Source organism: Capricornis sumatraensis, chromosome 2, assembly GCF_032405125.1.
Source record: "Capricornis sumatraensis isolate serow.1 chromosome 2, serow.2, whole genome shotgun sequence".
Taxonomy (NCBI): domain Eukaryota; kingdom Metazoa; phylum Chordata; class Mammalia; order Artiodactyla; family Bovidae; genus Capricornis; species Capricornis sumatraensis.
The window spans coordinates 11,419,350-11,438,309 of record NC_091070.1 but is presented as its reverse complement, the minus strand read 5'-3'; the positions used below and the strand labels follow the sequence as shown (position 1 = coordinate 11,438,309).

The following is an 18,960-nucleotide window of genomic DNA, read 5'->3' as shown; positions in this document are numbered from 1 at the left end:
ATAACCACTGAAGGTAGGTTTTGATGTTTTGATGACTAGGGCTTTATTTATGACAATAGGTGCTCATACATTCATTGGATATTTAATGTCCATTATTTATTAGTGAAGTTATTCTGCTCACCTAAGAGAGGAAGAAATACAAAGAAATACAAGACATATCACCTATCCTCAGTTCTCTCAATTTTTATGAATTGGATTGAATTCTCCCTTCTACAAGTGATCAATATATTTTAGTGCTTTTTTTGTTTTGTTTTGTTTTTCACTAAATTGTCCTGTTTAGTCACAACTAATGAACGCTCTGTAAATATGCACTGATTTACTACTAAATGGGAGACACTCATCTTCCTTTCTATCTAAATCTTGCCCATCCTCCTACGTCAATTCAAGTCTTTTTAAACTCCGCAAAGTCTCCTCTGAGGGCTCTATCCTTTCCCTGAACTTGTTTTTAATTATTGTACATATGTGGTCACTTCTTGAGATGCCCCTCATTTTTAGACAAGTTAAAAATAATAGCCATTGGGTAAACTTCTGATGCCTTTGTCTGTCTGGAGGAGGAAATGGCAACCCAAACCAGTATTCCTGCCTGGTGAATCCCATGGGCAGAGGAGCCTGTGTGGCTACTGTCCATGGGGTCACAATGACAGCTTAGCATGCATGCACCTTTGTATATTCCCAGCACTTCTTGCGGTCCTTCTGGTAACAACCCCACTCCCATGACCACAGACGGCCTGCAACGCGAGCTGCTCCAGTTCCAGTTCTTCCCTCAGGATAGATTCAAACTCGATCGGAGCCATCTCATAGTTTGGGAATGAGGAGCCTCTCCAGCCAGGCTACTGAGCAAAAGGAGAAACTGCTCTGAAAGAAAAACCTGGTATCCCCCTAAAGAGAAGAGACGAAAGACCTAGCGAGCACTGAAGGTTTCTAAGTTGCTGGATTTCGCTGTCCCTGGGGCAAGTTTCACACCAAGCATTTCCAGGGTTTACCACATATTCACTTTTTTTGTAGATTAACATCAGCTTGTCACTTTCAGTTTTGATGAATCTATGACAGATTCCTTGAGATAATCACCTCTTTGTATGGTTTTACTGCTTTTTCACATCCCATTGAGCCTAGCACAGGATACACCTCACGAGGAATAGAAATTCCATCAACAATTGTCAGAGTAATGATTGTTTACATTTCCATTAAAATTCTGGAATACTATATAAGATACTACAAATATTAGTTAAATTACTATGTATAGGAAATGATGAGCAAGAGTCTCAAAAGATACTAATACTTTGGTTAAGTTAGCTTTTTTTCAGGAACAAAATGCACATATTTTAAAAGAGTAGTGGAAGTGTTAGTCACTCAGTCATGAGACTCATTGTAATCCCATGGACTGTAGCCCGCCAGTCTCCTCCATCCGCGGGATTCTCCAGGCAAGAATACTGGAGTGGGTAGCCATTCCCTTCTCTAGGGGGTCTTCCTGACCCAGGGATCAAACCCCCATCTCTTGCACTGCAGGCAGATTCTTTTCTGTTAAAACCACTAGGGAAGCCCATATTTAACTATTTTGCAAATATATTCCTTGTCATTAACAGGACACCGCCTTCGCAAACCATTCCTATCCTTTATATTGTCTCAAACTGCAAAGTGCTTACTATAAATGTTTTCAGATGTTGATTTTTTTAACCACACATTAGCAAACAATCCATGGGGTCGCTAAGAGTCGCTCACGGCTGAGCGACTTCACTTTCACTTTTCACTTTCATGCATTGGAGAAGGAAATGGCAACCCACTCCAGTGTTCTTGCCTTGAGAATCCCAGGGACGGGGGAGCCTGGTGGGCTGCCGTCTATAGGGTCACACAGAGTTGGACATGACTGAAGTGACTTAGCAGCAGCAGCAGCAGCAGCAAACAATCATGTAAATAGTTATACACACATACATACAGATATGCAGATGACACCACCCTTATGGCAGAAAGTGCAGAGGAACTAAAAAGCCTCTTGATGAAAGTGAAAGAGGAGAGCGAAAAAGTTGGCTTAAAGCTCAACATTCAGAAAATGAAGATCATGGCATCTGGTCCCATCACTTCATGGGAAATAGATGGGGAAACAGTGGCAGACTTTATTTTGGGGGGCTCCAAAATCACCGCAGATGGTGACTGCAGCCATGAAATTAAAAGACGCTTACTCCTTGGAAGAAAAGTTATGACCAACCTAGATAGCATATTCAAAAGCAGAGACATTACTTTGCCAACAAAGGTCCGTCTAGTCAAGGCTATGGTTTTTCCAGTGGTTGTGTATGGATTTGAGAGTTGGACTGTGAAGAAAGCTGAGTGCTGAAGAATTGATGCTTTTGAACTGTGGTGTTGGAGAAGACTCTTGAGAGTGCCTTGGACTGCAAGGAGATCCAACCAGTCCATTCTAAAGGAGATCAGTCCTGGGTGTTCATTGGAAGGACTGATGCTAAAACTGAAACTCCAATACTTTGGACACCTGATGTGAACAGTTGACTCATTGGAAAAGACTCTGATGCTGGGAGGGATTGGGGGCAGGAGGAGAAGGGGACGACTGAGGATGAGATGGCTGGATGGCATCACAGACTCGATGGACGTGAGTCTGAGTGAACTCCGGGAGTTGGTGATGGACAGGGAGGCCTGGTGTGCTGTGATTCTGGGGTCACAGAGTCGGACACGTCTGAGCAACTGAACTGAATTGACATACATATTAATATACACACAACTAAATATATATGCATATATATACACGCACATACATGCATACATACTGTGTGTGTTATATGTATTGCTTAAACCAACTTCTTGGAAAGTTTATTTTTTGCACTTAGAAAACCTGGGGTGTAAATATAACAAAGTAACAGTTTGCTCCACAGTCCCTTTAACAGGCCCCTTTCCATGAATTCTGAGTGCAACTTGTTCATGAATATGGAAAGTATCTGAAGATTTTCTTTTAACTTGTCTTGATTTCCTTGAAGACTCTGGCACACAGCATGAGATTAAAATAACCTGGCGTTGCTGGCGATTTTGCCCACAAATACCAAGGAATAAATATTAGAATGATGGATTCTCTTTCCCTTGTCAACCATGAATGTATTCCTGCCAGGGGCAAGGTCTAGAGAGTAAGTTAAAAATAAACAAGTAGAACCAGAGAGTAACTTTATTCTTTTATTCAAAGTTTATTAAAATAAAGAACAAATTTAAAAGCACACATACCACTCAGCACCAATATAATAACACTCTTTCTACTGATAATCTCCAAAGCATTTCTGTTTCTGCAGTTGAGAAGCAGAGATACACACACACACATTCTCACCACATTTACCCAGTACTCATAGCATCATGCCCCGAATATTCTCCTTGCTAGGGAGGCGAGGATGGGCAGAGGCAAACAAGTGTGACTACATCCAACCACTAACTGAGTCAAGGACTCTTTCGTTAGCAGTTATCATTTGCACACTAGTAACTTCTGCACATTCTAATCTCCCCGTCCGGGTGCCCGATTATCTGGGCGAGAGATGGAGTCTGGTGACGATGTGATGCAAATTTAAACAAAACTGGCCAACATTCCCTACCCAATATCTTTTAATTGCTTTGGTTATAAAGTACTGGATTCTTATGTCATGACATCTTCCAATCTTAACACCCATAAAAACCGCACCGACCCGTGACATGGACTGGAGAAGCCTTGAGAGGATTTTCGTTCTTTCCCACTCTGTTCTGTGGGCTTCTTTCATTTATGTGTTTACCTATTTGCTTTTTCTTTTTTTTTTGTGGGGGGGGGGGGGGGGGGGAATGGGAGTTTTGAGCCAAAATAATGACTTCATTAACCATCTCCTGGGTTGTCGAAGTCTCTGCAGCAAATTAAAAAAAAAAAATAAAGCTCCAGTGCTGCTGTCCAAGATGGCAGAGAGCCCCAACTTGCAGGAGCCGTATTGTTCAGAGATCACTACGTATTTGCCGACTGATTGACTCGCCTTGGAACAGCTCTGGATCTCAAGTCTGAGACCTTGCTGCTGGAGCTATCCAGAAGGTAAGGCATTAGGAAGTGGCCCAATATTTTGCTAAGGCCACGCTAATGGCACTGATCAGTTCTCCTCCAAAGGTGAGAAGTTTCTTTTCAGGTCTTCCCAGATCAATAGACCAAGCCCCCAGGGCCTAGTTCTTCCCAGTCTGCAACTTCCCGAATCACCCAGGTCCTGGCCCCCTTCTTTCATACAGGACACTACCAAGAGAGGGTGGATCACCAAGCCAAGGCTGGTACTTACACCCCGTGTGGGCTTACATAGGAAGACTGGGCTTAGCTTCTATTCCTAAGGTAAAGGAGGAAGAAGGGAGGAGGTTGGAATATGACTAAAAATATTTTAGCTCTGATTTTTGGCAATATCATTTTTTAAAGAAAAACTCTTGATTTTCTTTAAAAAATTAATTTTTTAATTTTAAAATTAAAACCTCACTGAGAAATTAAAAATCTCACTATTAATCTTCACTGCTCAGAGAATAGCACTGAGTTATGTTCTGAAAAGCTTTAAATGCTGCCAGAGGTTTTATTCATTCTTCAGTGGGACAGAAGTTAGTGTCTATTTTTTCCCCTTTGCAATGGCCATCTGATTGTAATTAAGTTTATCTTCCAACTGTAAGTCAGAAATTAGGTAGAATAAATGTCCATGTTTATCCTCTTATCATCCACAGAATGGGGAATCCTGCATGTACATCAATGCGTTCTGCTTGCTGTGGACACAGCCCATAGGGCATACTGAGGGCAACTGATATCCTATATCCAGCTGGGAATATCCCCAAAGGCACAGACATTGTCTTTAACCTGCGTCTCTGGTATTTTATGCAGCAAGACAGCATCCATGTATGATCTCCCCATATTTCATAAGTTTTATTCAAGAGCCCAAAATGTGGAATACACTCAGACAAAATGAAAGAGAGCAGGCCTTTCTGATCTTCTTGATCACAGACTTGGCATTTCCTGGTTAATGGCAGGAAAGTGAAAGTGTTAGTCTTTCTTTCAGTCGTGTCTGACTTTCTGCGACCCCGTGGACTGTAGCCCGCCAGGCTCCTCTGTCCATGGGATTCTCCAGGCATGGATACTGGAGTGGATTGCCATTCCCTTCTCCAGGGGATCTTCCTGACCCAGGGATCGAATCCAGGTCTCCTGTGTTGTGGGAAAATTCTTTATCATCTGAGCTACCACTTAACTAAATCAATAGACCATTTCAAAGTCGATATTACCAAAAATCAGGGGCACATTCTACAAACAAGGTGAAGACAAAAGACCAGAGATCAAAAAGATGAATATGAAAAGTCATATGAGTTAAATGACCATAACTTTAGCTATACATACCAAGTACAGCACTAACCTGCTTCTAAGGAGGTCAGATACACTTTAATATCTGTATGAAAGTGAAAGTGTTTGTCATTCAGCCATGTCCAACTCTGTGTAACCCCATGAACTGTGGCCCACCAGGTTCCTCTGTTCATGGAGTTCTCCAGGCAAGATTAGTGGAGTGGGTTGCCATTTCCTTCTCCAGGGGATCTTCCCAACCCAGGGATTGAACCTGGGTCTATCCACACTGGAGGCAGATTCTTTACCATCTGAGCCACCAGGGAAGCCCAATCTCTATGAAACACTTATCCTATTGTACAAGCATTTCATTTATGCCATTCAAGAAAGTCATTATTGATTTCACTATTATTTTCTCTAAGCAATATAATAAAGTAAGTTTTGAATAGTTCCAAGACATAAGTCTTTCAAAGAGTAAATGTTGGAGTAAATCCAGATGCTATAAATAACACCCAAAATTGCTTGGAAACTATTTCTATAATGGACAAGCTAATTCAGTTTAAAAGGCTAAACTGATAGCTCCATGTAAACATAGCCTATGGGGTTGGGTGGGAGGGAAATGTTTAGGTTCTAAAATAAGACATCATATATATATATATATATAAGTTTATATAAACTTATACCTTATACCATATATATATATAAATTTATAAATTTTGCCTTGTGAGAACAGGGACAAAAATTCTTCAAAGGAACATACTTTATAAAAGATAAGATGGGTGGGGTGTTGATTTCAGGGTATTGACAATACCTGTCAGTTTCAGGATATTGACAATCTAAGAATTTCTCTGAGCATATCAGCTAAACACTGATTCTCCTCTATCTCAAATAATGAGTTCTTATTATTTCCTTAAAGATACACCACAGGAAATCACAAAAGTTCATCTTGAGATAAATAAGTTACATAGTTATAGGCTTCTCCTAACTCTGATAACACCAAGCCATTTTACATATTGCAGGATTCCTGAGCTTTGTCAATTCACTTTCTCCACTGGCTCTCAACAGCCTTTCTTCCAGTAACTCTCCTGTGTTCCACTGAACGTGTCTTTGTCCCTGATACTCAGCCTGTACCTTTGTGTGTGTACTTCCCACTGCTTCCCGTCTCCACCGGCCTATCCTCAGGGAGAAGAACCGCAAGCACACAGCCTTCTCTTTCTTTAAAAGTGTATCACAGCAGGGTAGTTTTCTCATCACCCTTTCCCCCAGACAACTGGCACTGCCTGCCTTAGCCACGTCTCGTCCCCCCACCAGCTTCGCCAACATCCTGTTCCCTTACTGTACGTGTAGAACAAAGGGGAGATTTAAAGACAACAGCGTGAGTGTGCTGCTACCAACTTTTCTTTTTCTTCCCTAGGATACCACACAAATCACGACACTATTTTGAAGGTAAAAATCAAGGGGCTATGCTGATAAATCAAGGGGTTTAACAACTGAGGACTCGGAAATAATCTATTCTCAATGTGATTTTCCAGAAATTCATTAATGTCACATTTTCAAAATTTGTTTCTTTGTTGGTACATTTTATAGAATTTAGAACAGTGAGAAGCTTAAATGTTGCAGTTAAAAATAATCAGTTAAAATGGAGGTTTAATATCTAAACAATAAATGATGCAGTGATATGACTATTATGTTGCTCCATTTTAAAAAAAAAATTGGTTTTGGTTCTTGCACACTCAGTTCCCATTGTTTTCTGATTTCAGGCAGTTAGTTCAGGAAGATATTTTCGATTTTAGATATCTTTTCTATTACTTTCATGATTCAATTATTAATGGAATGGCCATAGGAACCTTTGATTGTACATATAAATATAACCATATACTATGATCTGATAACATCCTCAAATTTACAATAAAAATTTAACATACAAAATTGGTTGATCTTTTTTGGAAGTTAGGACATTAGTTATCACTTATATTACTTATAAGTAGAACTATAATATCTTCATTTTAAAGAGAAATATGGTATATATATTAAAATAGCATTATAAAAATATACTACAGAAGTCTTAGATGACTATACCTCATCTAAGAGGAACAAAGGAAAACCCAAGTCCAAATTAAATATGAATGGGAATTCCATCTTACCAAACTCCATGACCCTGAGGATTCCATCAAAGAAGCAAAGCCTCTAAAATCACTGATGGGAATTGTCTCACACTTTCTTGTCCTCTATTTGGCTCTAAATTGCTGAGCTCATCATTCAGAGAACACTGCCATAGAGACCCAGACCAAGAAGCAATGGGACCACAGTACAACTGTAGGGATGCAGAGGGGGACCCCGGCCCCACTGGGCCCACTGGTGTTACCTTTCATCAACATCACGAGGTATAATCACCTACTGAACACGTAAACACCACAAACATGTTTCAAAAAGTAATACAAATATTAAAATGCATTTTTTTCCCTCTCAATCCCCCTTTCTCTTCAATCCAGGAATATATGACAAATACATTAATTTCATATGTATATTCTCTATGCTATCTTAGCGGAGCTTCTTTTTCGAGCTTTGCATATGTTTCCATGTTTCTGTGACTGACAAATTAGTACCACTCTCTACAGTTTCAAGGTGAAACTCTATGAAGCCTCCTAGTCTTTCTGCCTGCTTTTCCCAGCTTGCTGATTTGATTTGCTTCTAGTACTTTCTCCACCTGCCTAGAAAGTAACCATCAGATATCAGATGACCATTCTAACCCTCCAGTAGGTATCACTCTTGATAACTGCAAATATACCTGCAAGTTCTGGGACATTTAGACTGGCATAGAGTAGTACATGGCTAGAAACTAGAAGGTCAGAAACTTCTCTAACATGTTAAACAATAAGGTCCTAACGGCATGGCCTGGACTTGAAGACTCATTCTAAGTAAAGATTTGGCAAACATCCAGTTGGGCTCTATCCACGCTGAATAAAGCCCAGGTAACACCTTTTACACCAACAAGGATGGTGGCTTCCCTAACATAGCAGTCATTCCGGCAAGTCTTTTCTTCAGGTCCCAGGGCACGCATCAGCTGTATCACTTCTTTTATCAGGGTAGAAATGAACACATGCTGAAACAAGTTTTCTTTTTTCCATCTTTTCATTCAGGGCTTTTCATCAGGAAGGGAAGAGATGGGGCTACTATTTAGCCAAAAGCCATTTAAGCGGTGAAAGTAGGATCCAGATGTTAGAGGTTTATGTTCTTCTGACACGTAAATTCCCGACTTTCAGTGAGAAAATGGGACTCAGTTGAAATAGTGGATTGAATTCTTAGTTTCCTTGTCTTTACATAAATTAAAAAAAAAAAAAAAGCTCTGTTACAATCATACTTTTAACCAGCTAATCTAGCTTTCATCTCTTGCTGAAATTCTTCTCCAGCCAACGCCGGACTTCTTGCAGGTTGTAAAAGAAGGGACCCTTTCCTCCCAGATAAGCAATTTTCTGTCTCTGCACAATGCACACACGTTCAAAGGCTACCCCATAAGCGACGTTGGCATTATTGTCCATGCGGTCAGCCACAACTCGGCACTGGGGCGGCAAGGAGAAACGCTCCAGGAGCTGCTGGGCTGCTGCGCATCGGTCTTCCTGGTTCCGGTGCTTCTTCACCTCGAAAAACAAAGAAGAATCCCCAGGCACCGCCCAACCATCTGAAGGATGAGCCTCATCAATGTAGACCAAGAGGAAGTCAGCCACGGATGAGAACTCTTCCACCAGTTTGCTGAAGGCTGGCAGCTGGTTAGTGAAAGGAGGTCAAGTGGCCGAGCCGAAGTTGACCACCAGTGGGCGCTCAGGGCTGGCGAAGTCCAGAAGGTGGCATTCAGTTCCATCCGCTGTTTTCTCCTGGGCACCATTTCCACTGGTGTCACCTCCTTCCGGACTGGAGACAGGCACCACGCGGGAATTGGGGGCATCTTCACCCAGTTTCACCTGGTGATGGAAAACGAAAGAGAGAGGCAAGACCGCATGAAGCACGCACTCACTTCAGTTCACTCTGTACAGAAACAGTTGGCTCTAATAAAATGCGGTATTTCCTTCGGAGGATATGGTAAACACATATTAACTTGAGTAAAGACCCATCATGGCAGGTAAGGTAATGAATGGCCCTAAAGAGAATAAAAGTCTTTTTCATTCTGTCTAGTCACTAAAGGCAATTCTTTATATCACTGAAGGTACTGCAGTTAACTGTCTTCATAATTAAGTTGAGGCTGGTGTTCTTTACTGCGCTTACTCTGTGTCAGTGCTTAGCTCACAGTATATAACAAATGATTAATGGACTTCATTTTAGAAGTGAAAAGTGAATGGTCTACTTTAAAATAAATGATCAGAGCTGTGGGACATGGCACCTCTTTCTGAATTCCCACTTCTGAATTCTAAAGTAACTCAGGAAAGTCCTTAAAGTCTTGCCTAAAAGTCATTTAATCTGAACCAATGGACAAGGATACCTATGGACTCTATTCCTACCCAGAATGAGAAAACCTGGGGCCTGGCATTTATAAGAAGAGCTACTCCCCCTTAATCTCTCAAGTGCTGCAGCTATCCCATCTGTAAAATGGTCATTTATAATGCCCATCTTCTTCGTATGTTTATGGAAGGATGACACAGGGGAAAGATCTCTGTACACTATAAATCATTGTGGGAGTGTAAGTTGCCATTATAGATGCCATGCAAACATGTGAGACCGAATATCATTTTTCTGAGTAATTCTATGTTGTAATATAATTATTCTTAGAAGTGATTCAAGCTTTCTTTGGTATGACATCCTTTCTGGAGGTTTCTATAGCTGCTGCATACTTAAGGGTTCTTTTGACTAGAACCTCTCCATTTTCATTAAACAAACAAATGAATGAAAACATACACTTTCATCTTTTGTAGAATTTGACTTTTAATTTCTCATATTTCATGTGTGTTTTAGTTTGTTTTACCTTTTTATCTCAGAAGTCACAAGCCATTTACTTTCCTACCGTACATTTTATTATCAAATTCCACTGGATTTAGAATACTCAGGCAGAAGAGGTGTAGAGCAAAATTGTTCTAGGTGCTCCCTTTGCATGTGGTTTAAATCACTGAACACAGACTGAAAGAAAGTTTGCTGGCCTTTGAATCTGTAAATTGATAATAAAAAGCAGGCAACATAAAAGAGCCAATTACTTCAGTTTGAATTAACAGAATTGGATCTTCCCCTAGAATGGTTTAATCAAAGCCAATAACATTGGGGACAACTTACAACAGTATAATTGATTTTTATACACTATCCTTAATATTACAAAACACTTCCAACTGGATTCATTTTTCCCCCTCATATAGATACCACCGCATAACAGTGATGTTAATTGAAGTCACTTACAAGCAAATTGTTAAAAACTCAACAATTTAAACCAATATAAAACACTCAAGGGGTTTCATGGAGAAGCTTCTATCTGATGTTAATGCATAACCCATTTTTAACTGCAGAAGAAGTCAAGAAATCCTTTATCTCCCTTGCGAAAAATCCTAGCAGGGCAGGTTTAAAACAAGGACTATACGCTTTCTAAAATAAATGTTAAAACAATAATCTTCTTTCTTAGAAAAGGAAGGTGGTGTTATGATTTAAATAAGTAAATTTGTTTTCAGTCACTGTCAGGAAAAAAGTTATTTTCTTTATATTAATTTTCTTAGTTAATTTGTAAGTGAAACTAGGTGAAGAAACCCAGTAAACCACTTTTAGCTGGACTGTTTTATATGAGCTACATTCATCTCTTGAAATTTTAAAATGTACTTAAAATGCAAAGATATACATCCTAAAGGTATTATAACTTTTTTAATCTATGGGTTATTTTTGTACTTCTTTGTAGATTTAGATAAAAGGTAGCATTACCATCACCTTCTCATTGTATCTTCCCCATTTAAAAAAGCAATAATGATTCTAGGACGGCTGCTTTTAACAATATTGTCATGCTGTGTCTCTCAACATACTGTGATACAAAGATCTGAATGCATTCAGACCGGTCTGAATCCACTAGCTATTGTAGCAACTTCTCATTAAGTGAGGAACCCATACATAGGAGAAGAATCATCTCTGGACTGCAGACTTGTAGGTTCCTGGTAGGTTGAAAACATCCACTTGCATTTTGGAGTCATTTCTAAGAATGGAACAGTTGTGTTGGCCTTGTGACATGGGCCTCTGATGCACCTGACTCTCACCCAAGCCAAACTGTTGATCCTTGCATTATGCCTGATTCTTCAACTGAGTAATCTAATCTGACTTCAGTCGCAGGTGACTCTCTTGTTACCCATAATTAATTTTCTTGGAAAGTTAAAGCACCTTCTTCTTTAGTGACAATGTATAGCTCAGTCACATAATTTTTCTCAAAATACAAACATGTTAGCTCAACTTAGAAAACTCAGAACAAGTACAACACCTCTACTTTAAAATCAAAAGTTAGGATAAGCTACCAAATATATCATGTTCTTTAGTATGTGTGTTTGGTGGGGGAGGGGGCAGAGGTTGGCATTTTGTTTAGCTGGAAAACAGTGGATATGTATGCTTGGAATTTTTTGTTGAATAAAGTTTTGAATGAATGGTAGCTGTTTTCATCTTAGCTGGAGATCCACAAAGCATTTGACACTTAATAATAGCCTTGACCTACAGTGAACATCAGCACATTGGAGTGATGGAAGACCTCACCGAGGCAGAAGATTTCAAAGGGTGAGCCCCCTGGAGCCCCACTGCAGAACACTGCCACAGTCCACATCCAGTGCTGTTGATCTGTCCTTGATCAGCTCTGCTGGTCAGTGCATAAAATGAGAGTAGCCAATCCTCTTTATTTTGTAAAGGAGCCATAGGACTTGACTGCAGATTAGAATGTCATAAAAAGAATTACACTTTTGTTCATGAGGGTTATTAGGTAAGAGAAAACACATAGGTATGCACAATGCTATTACTACAACTAGGAGGGAAAAACACACACCCATGATGTGACGGTCCAGACATGAGTAGACCAGTAGTCTGCTTTTATAAATGTCATATTCCAATCATACAATTTGTCTGTTTTTGCTAAAAACTGCTAATATGGGATAATTTAGCAAAAATAAAGGAAAAAACTTTTTAAAAAATGACAGTCTGCTTTAAATTGAAAAGAAAAAACCAAATCTTTTAGAAGGATATTATTGTTCATTTCTCACCTTCCTATTTGGTCATCAAGAAAATTAAGTTTGTATTATGACCAAAGTTTCAAAGTGTGAATTTCTTAGTTTACTCTGCTTCACACCTTGCTGAGGTGGAATGGGAGAATCATCGCTGTCTTCCGTGATGGAAGAGTCTTTCCCCAGGAGCAAAGCATTTCTTGACAAAAAGCCAAAATGATGAAGAAAATAAAGTTGGTCCATAATAACATTTAGGCTGCAGGAAAGAAGCTCGACAAAAACAAGTTATCCCCTGGTACTCCCAAACTCTGTGTTAATTTCCCACAGTGGCACAGAAAGTCTCCTGGCCACAAGTTACCTATCATCTTAATTTCTCCTTCTTAGAGGGTTTGTGTTTGGTTTTTGTCCTTAATGAGACATATTTGCCAAAGAGGCATTCAAAAGGCATTTTTTACTCTTGCGGAAGAGTAATTAGGTCGGTACCTCTTTCCCTGCCAGCATTAGCCGCTCTAAAGAGAACCCTGCCCAGTATTTAATGCCCAAACACAAGAAGCATCATTTCCACTAATTGGTCTTGAAGTTCCGATGTTCCCAAAGGGTCCCTTTATTTTGCAAGGATCGGAAAGGACATACGTAAAATGTAATATCGTCATCACTGACTTTTACCTCTCTCATCTGCACTATTACATTTGTCCTTTCTTATGGTTTTTAGAATCAACATCAACACAACACCAACAAGGGAGGGAAATAAAGGGTTTGTATTTTTACAAACAGAAGACATCTCTGGGCCAAGCTCAAATGTTGTCATAGCCATATTTATAAATATGAACAAGAGCGTAAATATATGGTGTATATTTGATTCCCTTGATGATAGGATCTCTTTTGCTGACAGTTTTCAGTGCATGAGGAAAAGGATAATGCTGCTTTAGCATGTGGACTGTGAAATGCAGGGCAAGGGGAAAAAAAAAAAGAAAGAACCATTCATCAAGTAGAAGCTGGAAATAGAGCATATACTACTAACCTTGTTTTTCTTCCTTTTCCACAGCCTGAGAAAGGCCTCTGGACAAAATATCACCTAATCTCATGACAGAAAGTAAAGCAAATGATAAAAAATAGGGGTAGGTATGTGGCAGAATTCTTTTTACACCTCCTTCTTGCTCTCCAAAGCCCTGGAAATTTCAAATTCTTTGACACAATGACCAGGCTACATCAATGTCCTTACAAACGTGGCCAAACAATTATTAAGCAGCGTTTTAACCATTTATATTCAAATCGGCCAAACAAATCAGAGGATCAGCTACCTACTCTTTCCTCTGCGTTCAATTCCCTGTTTGGCCATTCTCTTTTTGATTTGTAACTTGAAAACACAGCTCGAAGCTCTATCATTTCCCAGTGTTTTATCCAAGTGATGAACAAACTCTGGTGGTAGCCTGCCTTGTGTTCTTTGGGGGAGTGTTTCTTTCTTAGAAGAGCCGTTTTCCATTATAGAAACGAGTGTCAAAGGGCTGAGGGGAGTGAAGAGGAGGAGGAGAATGTTAAAGAGACCCTTTCAAAACCAAAATTATATGTTCAAATGAATATGTTTTCTGTGCCACAGCAGTATTGCCCATGTAGGAGCTAAAGTGCTTGTCAGCATCTATACGTGTGTTTACTTTTACACTTCATTTAGGTAGGAGCCAGCCTCCCAGACAGTAGTCTGCTTACTGGTTGTATTTTTGAGTCTTTGAACACCAGCACAGAGATGCAGTGTTAGATGCAGTGACACTGACTAGGGAAAACTTAAATAACAAATATCTATTATACACCTCAATCTCTCAACAAAATCCATGAGACCTTCTTTTTTCATCAAAATCATGCTTGGGACTCCCTCTAATCAAACCCAAATTATCTTTACAGGCTTCCCTAGAAAGTTCATTTTAAGTCCCATGCAACATTGTAATGAAGAAGGGTTTTCTGTTTTATTTTGTCCCAAGTTTTTTTTTTTGTTTGTTTGTTTGTTTGTTTTCATTTCTTTGTTGCCTCCTGCAGAAGCCAAACCCAGGGATAACATTTTTACACACTTTCTCCAAATAGCTTCTCAAGTGTCTGCCATTCAACAACCAGGAGAGTTAGAAATGGCCTGCCTCATTGGATGGAATGTGCGCACTTGACATCCCAGAACACTCTGCTTCTGGGGGTGGCAGCCTCAAGTCAGGATTGTGAAACAGGGCGACACCAAACAGAGACTCCTCCAGCGAGCCTCTAGACATGGCTCCACCCAGTGACAGTGGCACAGATGGCAGCAGCATTCGGGGAAGTGACTCAACCCGTTTTAGAGGTTCTGCCGCTGTTGCAGCTGCTGCTAAGTCGCTTCAGTCATGTCCGAGACCCTGAAATGCCACCACCACCCTTGCTATACTTGGAGACGGAAGAAGACCTAAATTCAGTGCAAGCTGTGTTTACCATGTTTCCAGTCATCACACACCCAGTCCAGGCTTATCTCTGGATATATGAGTTCTCGGGTTGCTTCTTCTCATGGCAGCATTTACATAAGTCATGAAAACAAACAGCGTGACATCAGGCATGAACTTGGTCACTAATCAAATCAATAGACGGAAGAACACACAAACCACGTGCAAAGAAGAGAACAGATCACTCAAGCTTCTCAGTCTCTTAGAGGAGGGAAAACAAAACATTACAACACAATGAAGCACTATAAATTGGTGAAAAAATAAATAAGTGATCAAGTTTATTAAAGAGGCATGTGTTTCCTTTTCTCTTTTTATTTCAGTAAGCTGCTTGATAGGAGAAACAGCCTCACTTAACATGTGTGGGAAACATTACAACCTTCATATTTTATGTGAAGGTATCTATGAATATAGGTAAAATTCTCCAAAGCAGTGGTTTTTCTTTTATGGCAAAAGTCAGTGACTTTCAAAACAGGAAGAGTTTAATAGCGATCAAATAACTGACATTGCCATGTTATCTCCTAACACCTAGGAAAAACAGATACAGGTGAAAGAACTTCCTAAGTCATAATACACCTGACACACTTGTATAAGACCCACCCTCCTCCAAATTCTCTACCCCTCAAAATGAAACATAAACATTGAGTATATACACATGTGCAAATGAAGTGATCGTCTCAATATCTCCTTCCCACAACCCCCATTCAGCCCATGTACATAATATAAAATGAGTTTTTGGTGTTAGAACTTTGAGTATCACTTAATATTATTATAAAGAAAATTTCACTTACTAACAAGAGCGTTTAACTATTTTCCTATCTTCAGGACAACAAATACAAACCTTCTGCATGTTACTGCCAATAACAAAGACAAGTATCACACTAAAACTTTCCTAGTTCACTATGAATATTTTCTTCTTAAACATTTGTTTAATTTTCAGTGGAAGGATCCTACTCTGGATTCCTTGTTACTAGAAATGACTTCTTTTCCTTTGCTGGTGCATAGATATTTTTTAATTTTTATTTCATATTGGAGTATAGTTAATTAACAATGTTGTGCCAGCTTCAGGTATACAGCAAAGTGATTCAGTTATACATATAGACATACCTATTCTTTTTTCAGTTATTCTCCCACTTAGGTTGTTACAGAGTATTGAGCAGAGTTCCCTGTCATATTATAGGTCCTTTTTGATTATCTGTTTTATATACAGCAGTGTGAACATGCCAGTCCCAAACTCTCAATCTATCTTTTCCCCCAACCATCCCCCCACCCCTGGTTACCATAAGTTCATTCTCTAGATTTATTTTCCTAGTGCTTATTTATAGAGGACTCGTTCTCTTCTTCCTCTTATTCTAGCTTTCCAGCTGTTTCTGAGGTTCTGCCTGCCTATAACACATCACTTCACTAGCTCCCATCTTCCTCTTAAACCCCCTTCCCCAGCATCTCGGGCAAGGTCCCTCAATACTGCTAGGGGATATCAAGGATGTCTGCTTTGATAGTAGCTTTTATGGGATGAGTCAATTCCTCCTAAGCTCAGGGACCTTCAGGAGTCACACGGGCCTAGGGGAGGGAGCAAACTGACAAAGGACCCAGTGCCCTTTCCTCTTTGCTGCTTAAGATCTGGCCCAAGGATGCTCCACCACCTCGAAACAGCATTCTTCACTTCAAAACAAAACCGTTCTCATTTTGAGAGGGCAGCCCCAGGGACACGGCTTCAGCGAGTAAGTGAAGTCACTGCTTCAGGGTTCTGGGCACGAGTTATAACAGCTTTGAGACTGTTGTGAACCCTAGACTTATCTGCTTGGTCTAAAGGCAACCTGCGTAAGTTTTGAGAAACAAACCAAATGTGGTTTCTCGAACAAAGTCTGGATTGTTGACAGCTTGTTCTCAGATCTTTCCTTTTCAAACAGATACCGAGTAGCTCCAGACTCCGTGCCGGATAACTGCTTCAAAAGGCTGAAATCCAGATCAAGGCAGGAGTTGACGGGCACACAGACTTGCTCCCATTAACTCTTACTTCTACCAGGAATGAAGCCGCAACTGGCTGAATCACACCTTAAATCTTGATCAGCTCTCTGAGAGTCCTGCGTGGTGTTGTCTTTCTTTCTCCCTGCTTTTTAGTGCCCACCCATTGAACAGTCTTTCCTAAAGTCTCACGCAGCCTCTCATCAAGCAAAACATCAAAACTGCCAGTTCATGATGAGAGCAGAGTAAAGGCAGGGTCTGCCCTCCCCCGGACACCTTTCTGATGTTTCCCAACATTATTCTACAGACACGAATACCCTCTGCTCCCGAGTCACAGCAAGTCACTCCTGACTCTTCTTAGAAAGGCTCCTTCTGAAGTCACACAGAGTCACTGGGACTCAGTAATACCTGTCATCCTCAAGTCTCAGGTGAGTGATCCTGCGACAGCTGTAGAGAGTAAACACCCGAGCATCACCCTACGGCCTCCAGACACGGCTCCAAGAGCGCTCACCCCCAGCTCCTGCAGGCATCTGGTCTCCTCCAGCATCTCCGCCTCCCACCCCCGACAGCCCTGCAGAGAAGCCCCTGGAGCGCCGCTCACCTGTTTGTAGGCGTCGAGGAGGAAGCTTTTCCAGATGCAGCGCATTCCTTCTGAGGTCAGCATGCGCCTCCACTGCCCGCGAGTGGACTTGGAGCGGCTCAGCAGCAGCACCACGTGCTTGAGGAGAATGACCGAGTCATAGAGCGCCAGGAAGAGGCAGTTGGAGAAAAAAACTGGCAGAATCTGCAGTGTGATCAGCAAGTCTACGCTGAGGATGCCCATCTTCTCTGCCTCCCGGGTCAGTTCCCTTGTGTGCTCTGGTTCCCCTTCACCCTCTTATTTAAAAGGTGGGGGGGTGGTGATGGAGAGGGGTGGGGGGAGGTGAAGGGGGAGGTCGGGGGGGTGGGGGTGGGGGATAGGGGGAGAGAAGGAGAAAAACTAAATTAAAAAAGAAGCCCAAGTTGTCTCCTTTTTCAAAGAAGCAGAAATGGCAAGACCAAGTTCCAGTCTCTCCAGCCCAGCAGTTGGAGTGTGCCCATCAATTCATTCAATTCGGAGCTGCTGCCTTTTTTTTCTTTTTTCAGGATTTAAGATGTTAAAACAAAAACAAAAACAAAAAAACTGGCGTACCCGTCCCTAATCCAGTTACCCCTCTCAGAGTCGGTTAAAGACAGGCAGTTCTACTTTCATTTCTAAGCACCTATGAGACTGTGGCAGAGATTGCAAAATTTTCTGTAGCTTTTCATTGTCTCTGTGTTCAGAAACGTAGCCCGTTTCTTTCTAGAATTGCCAGAGTTTTGAAAATGTGCTTTTAGGGTAGTTTTTTCCCCTCTTTACTCCATTTACACACTTTCTGTTCCCCTCCAGCCTGTCTCACTCTCTCTCTTCCTCAGGAGCGTCTGCCTCCTCTGTCCCTGACTGCCTCTGGCTTCTCCTTCCTGCTCTGTCTGTGGTGCAAAGTGCCTCTCTCTGCAGCCCAGTGAGTCTCCCTGAAGCCTTTTATACATTCCCTGGCTAATTGCTGCAATAGAGAAATGAAAGCCTAATCTTGGTAAAGATCTTGACGTCATTGAGAAAGAGGGCTTTACTTTGGCCAGGACTGCAGTGAATAGAAAAGCAAAACTCGACGTTGTTTTTTTTTTTTTTTTTTTTTTTAGAAGAGGGGGGGTGGCAGAGGGACAGTGGAATTTTGCTTTGTGATTTAAAGAGAGAGGAAAAAATTAATACCTTTGAGGGTTTTCAGGAAATGCTCCCAAACTTTGGGAAAAGTTATTTAATATAGCATATGGGTTGATAGGGAAACTCTCTCTCCTCTGATTATTATTATTGTTCTTGTTTATTTATAAGGGGTTTGGGAAAGAAAGGTTCCTGGAAGGCAGGTAGAAAAGAGGAAGAGTGATCAGACATAATCTCTGTTCTCTTTCTTGGAAGATGTGAATGCTTACCTTCCGTCCTTCTGTCTACCTCCTACAACTATCTCCCGTCAGATTTGTGACCTAGGTTCTTTAAATATTTTTGAGTCATGATCTTATTTAAGAAAACCCAAACTGTGAGGTG

The 18,960-nt window shown here is 40.8% G+C and overlaps 1 protein-coding gene across 1 annotated transcript; it reads right to left on the bottom strand.

Annotated features, from left to right (window-relative positions):
* Positions 1 to 8,679: 8,679 nt before the first annotated feature.
* DIO2 (iodothyronine deiodinase 2) lies at positions 8,680 to 17,685 on the bottom strand. Its single transcript, XM_068966347.1, has 2 exons — positions 17,464 to 17,685; positions 8,680 to 9,255 (listed from the first exon to the last, which is right to left on the bottom strand). Exons 1-2 carry the CDS (start codon positions 17,683 to 17,685, stop codon positions 8,680 to 8,682), a joined length of 798 nt encoding a protein of 265 aa, XP_068822448.1.
* Between the last annotated feature and the right edge of the window lie 1,275 nt (positions 17,686 to 18,960).